The sequence below is a fragment of the Podarcis gaigeae genome (assembly GCF_964106915.1).
Source record: "Podarcis gaigeae genome assembly, chromosome: 2".
Lineage (NCBI taxonomy): Eukaryota > Metazoa > Chordata > Lepidosauria > Squamata > Lacertidae > Podarcis > Podarcis gaigeae.
The window spans coordinates 45738333-45751613 of NC_139679.1; the positions used below are offsets into that span (position 1 = coordinate 45738333).

Sequence of the window (13281 nt, forward strand, 5' to 3'; positions counted from 1 at the left end):
TACCTCCTCATCTTCGGCTGGATCACCGTGGTCCCCTGACACCCCCAGCCCATCCTCAGGTGCACCTTCTCTCCCAGTGCTGGGGCTGCCACCCCTGCACCTCATTCCCCCTCTTAGGCTAGCAGGAAACTCTAGGAGAGAGAGCACATCTACCAAATGTCAGAGTGGGATCTCTTGGGGGTCTTTGGCCCACCCTGAATGTGTTGTTATAAGAAAAAAACTGCTCCTTTCCCCTTCTTCAAGAGCTCGTATAGAGTCCTTAAGTGGGTCTCCTATTGGTAGAAAAAAATAACAGAGGCCAACCAGAGAATATTGACGGGCTGCTGCCCCACCAACCTCAGTGTGCCCTCAGCCAGCATCTGTCTGCCTACGGGCTTTCCTACTTACAATCAGTCAAGAGGTGGCACTGCTTCTCACTTTCCTCTTCCTTAGTCCTCAGCAGGCAGAAAGATGGAGCCAAAATCCAGAATTACTTGGCTCTGCCTGTCATTGGCTCTGGCTCCACCTACCATTGGGCTTGCTGCCTACTGCCCCACCAGTCCCAATGGGCACAAGCTACCACTATATACTGTACTTATATATGGTTATAATAAAAACTGCTCCCTTTCCCTTTATGGGGTATTCCGGAGCCCGTATAGAGTCCTTAAGTGGGTTCCCTATCGGTAGGAGAAAACAGAGGCCAACCAGAGTATATTGAGAAGCAAAGCAGCTAGTAAGCCTGGTCTTTATTCAAGGAACTGTTGCTACAGGGTTCCCACTCCCCACACGCAGGAGGGAGGAGAACCCTGAACAAAGGTCCGCAAGCCCTCATCTAGGCTTCTGAAATTGCCCACCCTGTAGCCCAAAACCAACCCCCTAAAACATATATACATCACAGAAGGAGGTGGTCTTGAGCAGAAATCCTGCCTGCCAGGATACCTGACAATGGTCACTGATTTCATTACCTGGGCAGTCTGTCCAATGTGTGTGTGTGTTGGTTAATACTTTAGTTCCTGAATCCAGGTTACAGGCTCACCCTATTTACACAAATATGTCCTTAAGACAGGATTTGCAAGCAAAAAGACAATGGGAAGGCTTTCCCATTTCCTTCCTCCTTGCAGAGAAATATTTGAGGTCAATTTGGGAGAGTCAAAATGGTTTCAAGATTGTTCTCCCATACTATTTCAGACACCTGGTTTATATGCTTATGTATGTGTTTGCCTTGTACATTTATGAACATTTAATTTATATTTGAGACCTTAGAATTCTTATAACAGTGTCTTTCTTCCACGTCTTGCAATTTCCTAAGTGCCAAATCCCTTTTTTAAAAAAAGAAAGTCAAGATCCTTTTAAAAAATTGCTACCAGATTTGAGTTAGTGATGGAGGAAGTGCGTCATCCTTGATGAAATGTCTGATCATTGGTTTCAATTGGTGTTTTTAAATGAGAGTGATTAAACTTTTTTTAAAATCCCAAAAAAGGAAAAAAAACCTTCGTCTAATACGTTATTTACTCAACTCTAATGCTCACCTTTTTTGGCCAAATTACATTGCGAAAATTAAGGTGTGCATTAGATTTGATGGCATGTTTACATTTGCCAGCAAATACTTTTTTTGGTTTCCAGGTTCTGAAAAGTGATGTGCGCATTAGATTCGATGGCGCATTAGACTCTAGTAAATACGGTATCCCACTATGCCCTCTGCTGGAAACAGAGATATAGCTGTTGTCATTTATATTAGTGATTTGTAGGCTGAACAGCTACAACACAAAACCTAGCTTTTCAAGTAAGGTTTCCCAGTTCCCACCATCCACGTCTCATTTAAATTCTCAAAATGGCACAGCTGTTGGAGCAAATATATGTCTGACTGGGATTTTGCAGAAAGGTTAACTTCTCCCCAGCTGTTATAAAGACTATAAATGAATTTTTAAAAATAAATTTTGCATTTCCACAGTACAAAGCATAGTGCTTTGACTTTCCAGAAAATACAGTAGGCCCATGAGAGAGGCACTATCTGGGCAAAACACATGCCGGCCATCAATTAAAAATTCTTTCTTTTCAAAAAAGATCATGCAGAAATGCTCTAACACTACACCCTTTTATTTACACAGCAGGCTGCTTTGGGTTCACTTGCTGAAAAAACCCAAACAGTGCTTACAAATGGTTCCCTGTCATCCTGGAAAATAATTACAAGTGGGATCTGGGAGGGTTCTGTCCTGGGCCTTGTGTTGTTCAACATCTTTATAAATATCTCGGATGAAGGAATTGAGGGTCTGCTGGTCAAATTTGCAGATGACACCAAGCTGGGAGGGGCAGCTAATATCACCAAAGATAGAATCATGATTCAATGGGATCTTAACATATTGGAGAACTGGTCTAAAACTTAGCATTTATTAATTTTTAGGATTTAGGGCAGTCCTTCCTCCCACTTCTACTACTATTTCATCTTCTTTCCTCCCACAACTGATAACACCACATTGCAGGGAGTTGAATTAGATGAATCTTGAGTTCCCTTCCAGCCCTGCAATTTTATGATTCTATGATCAATCAACATATACTGAACTAATGTTAAAGGGAGCCATACCTTTCTCTTGGGGTTCTTGCCTGTCTAAACAACGTTCCATCAGGTGCTGCTCTAACAAATAAACTACGACATCAAAGAGCAACGAATGCTGATTCACTGCAACAGCATTATTGCATGTTAATGCACCAAACACTGCTGTCTCCATGCAGTGTGAAGAAGCATTTCCTTTTCTCAAACAGATGTCGCTGTAAAGAGTAGGTTGGGCAGTAGATCTACATAAAATGAGATCTGGTAACAGAGAAAGTAACATGAAATGGCATAATTGCATGGGGATTTACAACATGCATCCATGCTTGTAAAATATGTGTAAACACACAGTTCCTTGAAACAGATAGATATCCATTAAAGGTAAAGGTAAAGGTACCCCTGCCCGTGCGGGCCAGTCTTGACAGACTCTGGGGTTGTGCGCCCATCTCACTCAAGAGGCCAGGGGCCAGCGCTGTCCGGAGACACTTCCGGGTCACGTGGCCAGTGCGAGCCAGAGCCGCACACGGAAACGCCATTTACCTTCCCGCTGGTAAGCGGTCCCTATTTATCTACTTGCACCCGGAGGTGCTTTCGAACTGCTAGGTTGGCAGGCGCTGGGACCGAGCAGCGGGAGCGCACCCCGCCGCAGGGATTCGAACCGCCGACCTTTCGATTGGCAAGTCCTAGGCGCTGAGGCTTTAACCCACAGCGCCACCTGCGTCCCTGCAGATATCCATTAGCAGGAGGGAAAACAAGCATTGTTCAACTAGAGGAAGAAAAAGCAACACCGGCTTTCTAAAATACATTTTGAGAGTAATACCGGGAGTAATAATTCACCTGAGTGTTTTAGCACTTGGCACATTGTATTTAGGTCTGTAAGCACATATTTATTCTGCTGTGCAAACTGCTGTTGTTTTGACGCAGTTCTCCTTTTATTGTGGCTTTTCTTGGCAGAAAAAGACCAGTCTGCTCCATTAAGACAGTTGTCTGTCCTGGATGACCCCTCCTTCCAGTGAATTACAGGGGTTAAGGGTAGTGAACCATTCAGAAGGGAGGAGAGGAAGTGCCTTTGGGAAGTTCAAAGGGGGAACAACAGAAGCTTTTATAGGCAGAGTAACTAACCCCAAAGCAGCAATCAAGGTTTGTCTTAGAAAGGCTTCGCTATCTACATGTAATTGCCATCCTTAAAGATGGTGCAATAAAGTGGGCTGGGGGAGACAGTATCCTCAAAACCTGCATTGCATCATAGTTGGAAGTGACATTTCACTTCTGAAAGATTCTAAACCATGCAATGGACTTGAAATGGACATGGAGCTGTATCTATGAAATATAAACACCTGTGGGGTTACAACAGAAGGTACCTGTGACTTGGGTTTCTGAGTTGTGTTCCTGTTTCTCTTGATTGCTCATAAGATGAAACAGGGTAGACAAGATACAACAACAACAACACAGTACTTAAAGTACTGCTTTGTTCTTCTATCAATAGCACACTCCTATACAGGTGGCGCTGTGGGTTAAAGCCTCAGCGCCTAGGACTTGCCGATCGAAAGGTCGGCGGTTCGAATCCCTGCGGCGGGGTGCGCTCCCGCTGCTCGGTCCCAGCGCCTGCCAACCTAGCAGTTCGAAAGCACCTCCGGGTGCAAGTAGATAAATAGGGACCGCTTACCAGCGGGAAGGTAAACGGCGTTTCCGTGTGCGGCTCTGGCTCGCCAGAGCAGCGATGTCACGCTGGCCACGTGACCCGGAAGTGTCTCCGGACAGCGCTGGCCCCTGGCCTCTTAAGTGAGATGGGCGCACAACCCCAGAGTCTGTCAAGACTGGCCCGTACGGGCAGGGGTACCTTTACCTTTACCTTTATACAGTGGTGCCTTGGGTTACATACGCTTCAGGTTACAGACGCTTCAGGTTACAGACTCCGCTAACCCAGAAATAGTGCTTCAGGTTAAGAACTTTGCTTCAGGATAAGAACAGAAATCGTGCTCTGGCAGCGCGGCGGCAGCAGGAGGCCCCATTAGCTAAAGTGGTGCTTCAGGTTAAGAACATTTTCAGGTTAAGAACGGACCTCCGGAACGAATTAAATACTTAACCTGAGGTACCACTGTCTATGTGTCTACTCACAAGCCAGCCCCTTTAAGTTCAGTGGGACTTACTCGCAGGTATGTGTAGTTAAGATTGCATCTTGAGCGCAGTATTGTGGTGGAATAGAGCATCCATGTCATTTATGTGGTAGCATTTTTAAGCTCTACAGAACTGTTTCTTTTAGGATTCATATCAGCTTTCTGTGACGTATCTTTGCCTCATCAGAAGGATGTTGAATGCCATTTGCAGAAAGCCATATGGAAAACATCTGGACACTTTGGTAATCTCAGGATGAAGTAGGATGAATAAGCAGCTTTCAGCTGTTGTCACTGCTAGCTCTGCGTCTTGGGAGTGCTTCCACACAGCACCTCCTGGTGGATTCAATACCGCTCACACATGCGGGTTTTGCACAGTGTCCACTTGACATCTCCCTCATCAGAATGCCGCTCTGTCCCCCCACCCCCAATCTGGATTTACCATTTGAATTTTTGCTTTTCTAACATATCACGCTTTCTGCAGAAACACCAAATCCAAATCGAAAGGGAAAATAATATTTTGATGAGGATGACGTTGTGCATATGCTGAGCAAAACTAACCCAGGAACACCAGTCGCTACACATGTGATGCTAGCGCTTTATGGCCAATCCTGCCAATGACTCCTGCAAAATCCAGTGGGGGCAACAGAGTACGACTTCCTTTGTCAACTTCTTGGCAAAGAGCAGCGACCGAGGCCAATTGCAATGTCAGTGCCGTACACTGAGTGAAAGCCTGATTGGAAAGGACTTCAGTCTTCTTCAGGCATTACAATTTAAGTGTTGGATGGTGACAGGAATGGCAACAGAGCTAGTGCACTTGCTCCACTGCCCCTTTCATGTGTTTGGTTTACTCTAAATTGAAAATGCCTGAACAGGGCTTAGAAAGCTGACAGAATCCAGGTGCGCCTGAAGATGCAGAGTGAGTGCTCATTCAACAACCTTTTCTAGAAATACAGTGGTACCTCGGGTTACAGACGCTTCAGGTTACATACTGTCATGTACTGAAGTTCTCACCCTGGGCCAGCAGGGGGATACTGTAGATAGTTATGCAAATAAGGGATCGAATGTGATGTTCAGTGACTGGATAGTTTTAGAAAATTGTTACAGTTACATTGTACTGGAGCTCTATATAAGCAGGCTGACTGAACCCTTCAGTTCAGTTCTGTCCTGGCCTGTGAATAAACAAGAGCTGTTTGAGGAATCGCTGTGTCGTCTGATATGTTCACCCACAACTTAACACATTTTCTTCAGGTTACAGACTCCGCTAACCCAGAAATAGTGCTTCAGGTTAAGAACTTTGCTTCAGAAATTGTGCTCCAGCGGTGCAGCAGCAGCAGGAGGCCCCTTAGCTAAAGTGGTGCTTCAGGTTAAGAACAGTTTCAGGTTAAGTACAGACCTCCAGAACGAATTAAGTACTTAACCCGAGGTACCACTGTAGTAGGTTAGAGATAGGTCAGTAAGCGGCCAGGCTCTGTGCAAGAGGGAGCTTCTGGATGCGAGTGTCAGAGTGACTGAGATCAGCCTGCTACATCTCCCATCAGCCAGGTCTACAGTGGACAAGTGGAAGGCAAAACACTCTGTGGAATATTCTGAGCCAGGCCTAGAAAGGCATTTGCGTACTAATAGAGTTGGATGTGTATCTAAGTCACCTGTTATCTGTGCACACCAGTGGTTAGGGGGCTGGGGGCACAAATTGCAAAGAAGTAAAGCCCTCTGAAGATAGATTAAAATGGCAGAGAGTCTTGTACAGTAGTTCTTAAAATGCTACTGTGGTACGGTCGTTTCAAGAAAAGTACTGAGCGACCTAAAAATCTATATGAGCACAGCAGTGGAAAACAGTTTTACAGAGGTACACCCATTTGCTCTGCGCTGAGTGCACTTCCACTGCCAGTTTGTGACTCTGTGCAGACATGGCAATAGCCGTAATCCGCGTTAGCCACATTAATCTAAAGAAGTACTGCATTTTGATGTGTTTTTCCCCAAAACAGCTTTGATTCAATTTGAAAACATAAGCCACATGAAAACATCCATGCCTGCACTCAAGCCCACAGGGAAAAGACTCAGCCAGCTAGGCAGCCTTGAAAGTTGAAGCAGAAGGAATCAGTGTCTTCAAAAAGACTCCAGAGTGTCTTTCCAATACCATCTATCAAGGCGGTTAAGTTTCACACACAATTCTTTTGCCTATTCCCCCTATCTTTCAAGGCTGCTTCAATTAGCAGATGTTACCCAGCTATATGTTGAACAAATAGACTATTTTCTTGCCATAAATTATCTGTCCTTCTAAAGATGGCAAAAACTCCCTGAGAATCCTAAAGCCTTCTCTCATAAATAGTTGAATATGGGTAAGATTACAGTGGAGATTAAATTCCCATCTATATGCATGAGAAATTAAAAGTGTAAAGAGATAATCAAGTCATAAAATAATAACCTTGATAACAAAGAGGAGGAGAGATAACTGCCATTTCTTATTTATGACAGAACAAGAATGTACAGCCCTTTAGTGAAAAGAACCTTACTCAACCCTTTTCCACTTCTGTTAATCTTTAACAATTACAGTGGTACCTCAGGTTACATACGCTTCAGGTTACAGACTCCGCTAACCCAGAAACATTACCTCAGGTTAAAAACTTCGCTTCAGGATGAGAACAGAAATCGTGTAGCGGCGGCGCGGCAGCAGCAGGAGGCCCCATTAGCTAAAGTGGTGCTTCAGGTTAAGAATAGTTTCAGGTTAAGCATTAATTAAGTTCTTAACCCGAGGTACCACTGTATATGAAATGTTCCGTATTCTCATTAAGGATCATTAATGAAACCCAAAGAAGTCTACATTCTTTTCTCATGAAGTTATAACAGCATATTTTGAAGGCTCCTACTGACTATTTTGAGCTGGTAGCTAGTTGCACAAGTCTTTCACACATCTGAACTGAAATTTAGAAGTCAGGCAAATGGCACTACAAGGCAGTGGCTTTCATGCTGTGACCTGAGGAACACTGGGGTTCCTAGGTTTGAAATTATCAGAGGCTTCTTAGTGTGAAGACCAATGCTGGTAGAAAGGGCCAACCCTACTGTCAGGACTGCCGCTAGGTCCCAGCTCACAGAGGACCAACGCCCAGTGGATATTATATACAAAAGTCTTTATTGAAGTTTAGTTTCCATTTCCAAGCTCTGGGCGCGCAGACCCACGTCTTAACGCTAGACCGGCTAAGTCCCCTCTGACTCACTGCTCCACCCACACCAGTTTAAGATTCTAGCCCGGCTCCACCTCTTGCGCTGCTCTTTCCTGCGTTGGGTCCTTCTGCCCTCTGGGGTTCCCTCCTTCCTGGACTCCTCTGACGCGGAGCCTCCTGAGTCTTGCCCCTCCCTCCGGCGGGCTTTAGGACCTGGCTCCCTTCCCGGGCTCCCCGCTGTGCCGCGCTCCTGTACATTTGAACTTGGCGCGCGCGCCCAGCCGGTGACTTTCCTTCTGACCGTTTCCCCGCTTCCTGATGTGGGTGTTGCCAAACCTGACTCCTCTCCTCCCTCTGGTGGTGAGGACACTGGTCCCGACTCCTGGGACTCCCCCTCCCCACTGCGCTCTGGTGGAGACGCTGGTCCTGATCTCCAGCTGCTGCTCAGGGACTCCCCGCTGGCCCCTCCCTCTTGAGGTTTCTCCCTTGGAATCTCCCTTGCTCTGGCCACCGGCGCTCCCTTCTGTGAGTCCTCCGATTCGCTAGAGAGGCTTGTGGAATAACTCTGGCCACTGTCACTGCCTGCGCCCCCCTCGTACTCCTCCTCCTCACTCTCCATTTGCTCCCCCTCCTGTGTCTCTCCTTCTGAACCCCTGACACCTACCATTAGTCAGAAGGAGGCTGCCATCTTGGGCAGCAACTGTAGAAGCAGCAGCTCTTGATGTACCGTTTGGTGGAAAAGCAGAGTTGTGTAATACAAACTGACCTGCAGCCTCCTAACTAATCTATTGCCTTCAGGTGCTTTATAGGATACTTTCCCAGTGCCTGCATTGAAATAAGATTCAGTTGCCATGGCTTCTGTACATGGAGTGATGGAGAAGTGGAACGCTGTAATATGATTTCTGAAGAGCGAGTCGAGCCATACATAAACATGAGAGCCCAGATGCACTGCCACCTGGTTCCCTGCAGTTCTGTAACTTTTCTTCACCTGCTGGATGAGATGAAGTTTTTCAAGGCCGTTGGCATTATTATTGCTAGAAAAGCAAGGTTGCTAGTTCAGCAGAAACTGGGAAAGAGCACGCTTTCGAGTTCATTCACCTCCTTTGTCAGCTCTTGGAAGTGGGAGTTTAATCTTTCTGCATGGCCAGCTCACTTTGTGTCCTTTTCCCGGTGCACAGTGAAGAAGCCAAATTGAGAAGTGCAAGGGGAGAGAGGGATATTGAAAATGAGTATGTGTGTAATGCATTTGCGTGTGGTTGTGTTTTGGTCCTCCTCATTGGGCGTCTTGGGCCTCAACCACTTTCACTAAAAGGAATTCAGCTATGGCGGGGAGGGGAGATTGTTTGCCACCTTCCTATAGAGACACCCCCCACACCTATGAAAGAGGCTGCATTCCTGTCTTTTGTTGGGATAGCACCCACCATGGGCCTCTCGCTTCATCTTATCAGGTTAGTAAAGCATGCCAAGAGCTCGCTGGCCTTCGGCAGCAGACAGAAGGCTGGCATCAAAGCCAGGAGAACAATAAATTTTCCTGACCCAGACAAGTCTTCATGTAGCAGATAACAAAAAAAGGAACATTTTGTATGAACTTTGCTTAAAGATACCCGTTGCCATAGCAATTAGGAGCAGGCTGTTCTGACCAATGAAATATGTTTCAGGGGCCCACAAGCTGTCCATGCACTCAGTTATCCCATCATATTGCTGGAAAGGATCGTGTATGAGGTTATCACACACGTAATTGTTATACAAGTGTCTTGAATGTTGTATTTGGGGTCCAGAATTTGGAAAACTCCTCTGGATCATTTATTCTTGCTGCAGCCTGCAACAAATATGAACTCTTTCCACGACACTGCTGTCTTTATTTGGCTAAAGTGGACCGGTATATTTCCAGACCCTCTTTGTAGGGTAACAATATATCTATATCTAATCTAGATCTAGATCTAATCTATATATCGATTACCCTGAACTTACTTTGGGAAAAGTCTTTGGTAAAAAGAGACATGCCAGAATTGGAATAGGACCTTTCGTAAGGGTCAATGACACCAGTGTTAAGTGATTCATACAAAATTACCCTCCTGTTGTAAAAAAAAAAAAACTTCCTCATTAGATGGTATGATGGAGAAGTGCAATGCATTTAGGGTGGATAACCTGAGCTAAGAAAGCTTTATAAGGCAGGGGTTTTCAGTCCCCGAACCTACCAAGCCAAACCACAAACATCCTCCTCTGCAAGCCTCCTTCCTGTGCCACAGACTACAGCATGGCTTTCTCTGGCAGATACGAAGTGGAAAGTGAGGAAAACTATGAGAGTTTTATGAAGCGCATGGGTATGTACCTATTAAGACTTTGTTTGCTGCACTCAACTCAGATCAGTATTCCTCAATTGGCTGCCCTGTAATTGTTTTGGATTTTAGCTTCCATCAGTTCTCCTGGTGGCACAGCCAGTAGTCAGAGGCAATGGGAGATGCAATCCAAATCATTTGGAGGGTACCAGGTTATGGAAAGCTGACTTAAGAGAATTGCTTGGATTGTCAGCTGCTGGTTTCAGAAAAGAGGGCCTCAACGTGGGAATGATGGCATCTTCAGTTGGGATCTCCTGGTGAAACTCTGCAGTCTTTCAGAGTTACACAACATTATTTGGCAAGCAGAATAAAAACCACTGCATTCTGGCAGACTGCCGTGCAGTGGTATTCTGCTTAATAGAATGACATTGCAACTCAGATTCCTGCATTCTTTTATTAATCTTTTGGTTTTTATATCACTCTTTTTGTGTTTGTATTTTTGTACGCCTCTTAGAAAATCCGTATACCACAGCAATTTAGAAATGCTTTTAAACAAATACATTGGAGGTGGTTTACATTAACGTTGTCTTTTCATTGGGCTAGGTTTTCCTGCCGACACAATTGAGAAAGGAAAAAATTTCAAGATTGTTACTGAAGTGGTACAGAATGGAGATGAATTCACCTGGTCCCAGATTTACCCAAGCGGGCATTCCATGACTAATAAGTTTGTTATTGGCAAGGAATCCGAAATGGAGACAATGGGTGGTAAAAAATTCAAGGTACTGTAAATGATTGTAGCTACTGCTTTCAAAGGACTAGCTGGGATTCAAAGTGGTGTGGCTGCATTGGCAAACTAGCAACACCTTATTGAAATGAAATCCTTAATTGTATTCAGCCAAGGTGGCAACTAATGTATGTAAATCTGTTGCAGACAACTGTTAAAATGGAAGGTGGAAAAGTGGTTGCTGACTTCCCTAATTATCATCATACTGCAGAGATTGCTGGGGGAAAACTAGTTGAGGTAATTTCCTAAAAACTTTCCTTGAAGATCGAATGTGTGATGCCCCCCCCCCCAAAAAAAAACTTGAAAAATGGTGTTTACAGCATTAAAGCAAAATGTTAGCTGAAGAATGGACGGAAGGCATGATGATTTTAATGGCCACCAATACCCACGTATTGGGTACGTCACTTGATCAATTCAAAATAATTCTAAAACTAACTCACTACTATGAAGCATTTGAAAGTACAACAGGGGAGGAGGAAACACAATACTTTGCAAGCAGTGTTGCAGAGACACACTAGGTTGTAATTGTTGTTCAATAGTGCCCTCCAGGGAAAAAAAATAACTCTTTGGGCTACATTAATGAATTTTTTTATTGTGAATTGGAAGTTTCCTCTTTGGTGTCTCCCCTCCTCCCTTAAATTCATGGCACAGTACTCCTGAATCATTAGCAAGTGTAAAGAAGGGAATTCACAAAGCATTACAGGATGTTAACAGCTATATTTTCAATCCCAGCTTCATCAGCAATGTTTGCTTTATCCTTTACTGCAGATTTCTACAATTGGCGATGAAACTTTCAAAAGAATCAGCAAGAGACTGGTCTAAGAAGCCGTTGGAGGAATAATTATTGTGGCCTTACTGATACTTGAAAAGTGAGCAATAAAAAATCCCAATATAAAGAAACGAACTTAAGAACTTTGTTTATTTCTGCATTTATTGATTGATTGGAAGCAAGTGCAATAGGCAAAATGGGTCTAAATATAAAGCAACTTCCTATGTTCCTACTTCACCTTGCTAGAATTTTCAACTTTCCAACAGTGCATAGCGAAGGGCCAATTGCCACTCTCACCTGATAGCATTACATCTTATTTTTTATAATGTGTTAAAGAAGGTATTATTTATAATTCTATGGCATGCAAAGCAGCTCTCAGTGTTGCTATCCAGGGCAACACCACCAAACAAGGGACATTTCCACCCTGGGTAATGGTTGCAACCCCAAGAAAAAAGTAGTATGTTGATACCCTATGATCCAGCCTTCTGAGCACATGATGCAAAACCTCCCTCAATTATTTCAAGGACAACTTCATATTTTTGTTACTGGGCTCCTGCTCCTCTGAGCACTCACAAATGTTTGCATTTTGCATGTGCTGAGTTTATTTGGCTTGTTTCTTCCCACACGGCAAACACAATTCCTTGAACAAAAGATAAGCTCATTAGTTAGAAGGATCAGGCAACAATATTCTACTGTTCTTTAAGCTCTCAGGGAGGAAAAACAAGAGAACACATGTTCAGATGCTGCGCTCTCCATTACAGGGAAGCCATGTGTTGGGGCTCGATCTTGCACAGTCACTTAGCAACCAGGCCCGAGCATGTGTTCCAAAGTCAGAGCTCACAATGCACAAATCCTTTAAGGCTCCTGCTTGCTGACTGATGGGAGATGATGCCACATTTCCATCTGAAATCAGGGGTTGAACTTTCATCCCCCAAAACTTAAGCACAGATGTTTGCTCTGCTGCACCTTTACACAGCTGCTACCCCTCCTCCCACCCACACCAATTTACCCTTCCTTGGAAATGGCACTGAATTTCAGACAAGAAATAAGTCCCTTTGTCTGGCTCTCACTGTCTAGACACCATCCAGCCAAAGGGAAGCTTCCTAATGAGTACAATAGAAAAACAGTCTGCAGAAGGGCACCGAGACAAATTTATTCAGAATTTGAGGCCAACTGAGCCAAAAAGACTAAGGTTAAGGCACACTTTATTTAATTTGGATCTACTATCGCTACTGCTTGGCATTATAAAGCAACCAAGGATGAAAATATTATTTGAACTTATTTTTCTAGGCCTTCACCAATTCAATACAAGTAACTTGAAAGCCAAAAAGGAGTTTGGTTAGCATTTGCTCAGAAGCCTTCAACTTCTCTGCCAGAAAAAGTCAGCGGTGATATTTTCTCTATAGGAAAGCAGGTCCCATCTTTTTACATCAAGTATCCACTCTGATGATGATAATAATAGTATTTATTTATACCCCCCCCCATCAACTGGGTTTCCCCAGCCACTCTGGGTGGCTTCCAACTGAATATTAAAAACACAATATAGCAATAAACATTAAAAACTTCCCCAAACAATGGTATTCACAACTCACTTCAGCATTAATTTTAGAATGGGTGGTTTAGAAATAAATACAACTTCACATC

General features: G+C 44.2%; 1 protein-coding gene and 1 long non-coding RNA gene across 2 annotated transcripts; one reads left to right on the forward strand and one right to left on the reverse strand.

The window, feature by feature from the left end:
* Positions 1-7189: 7189 nt before the first annotated feature.
* LOC310835467 lies at positions 7190-8527 on the reverse strand. The gene is made up of 2 exons (XR_014559672.1): positions 8466-8527; positions 7190-7700 (listed from the first exon to the last, which is right to left on the reverse strand). It is a non-coding gene; the product is annotated as an uncharacterized lncRNA (long non-coding RNA).
* A 1254-nt stretch (positions 8528-9781) lies between these two features.
* On the forward strand, positions 9782-11769 carry FABP6 (fatty acid binding protein 6). The gene is made up of 4 exons (XM_083720003.1): positions 9782-10129; positions 10688-10863; positions 11016-11105; positions 11637-11769. The coding sequence occupies exons 1-4, from the start codon at positions 10063-10065 to the stop codon at positions 11688-11690; spliced, it is 387 nt and encodes a 128-aa protein (XP_083576129.1). The 5' UTR covers positions 9782-10062; the 3' UTR covers positions 11691-11769.
* Positions 11770-13281: the final 1512 nt, after the last annotated feature.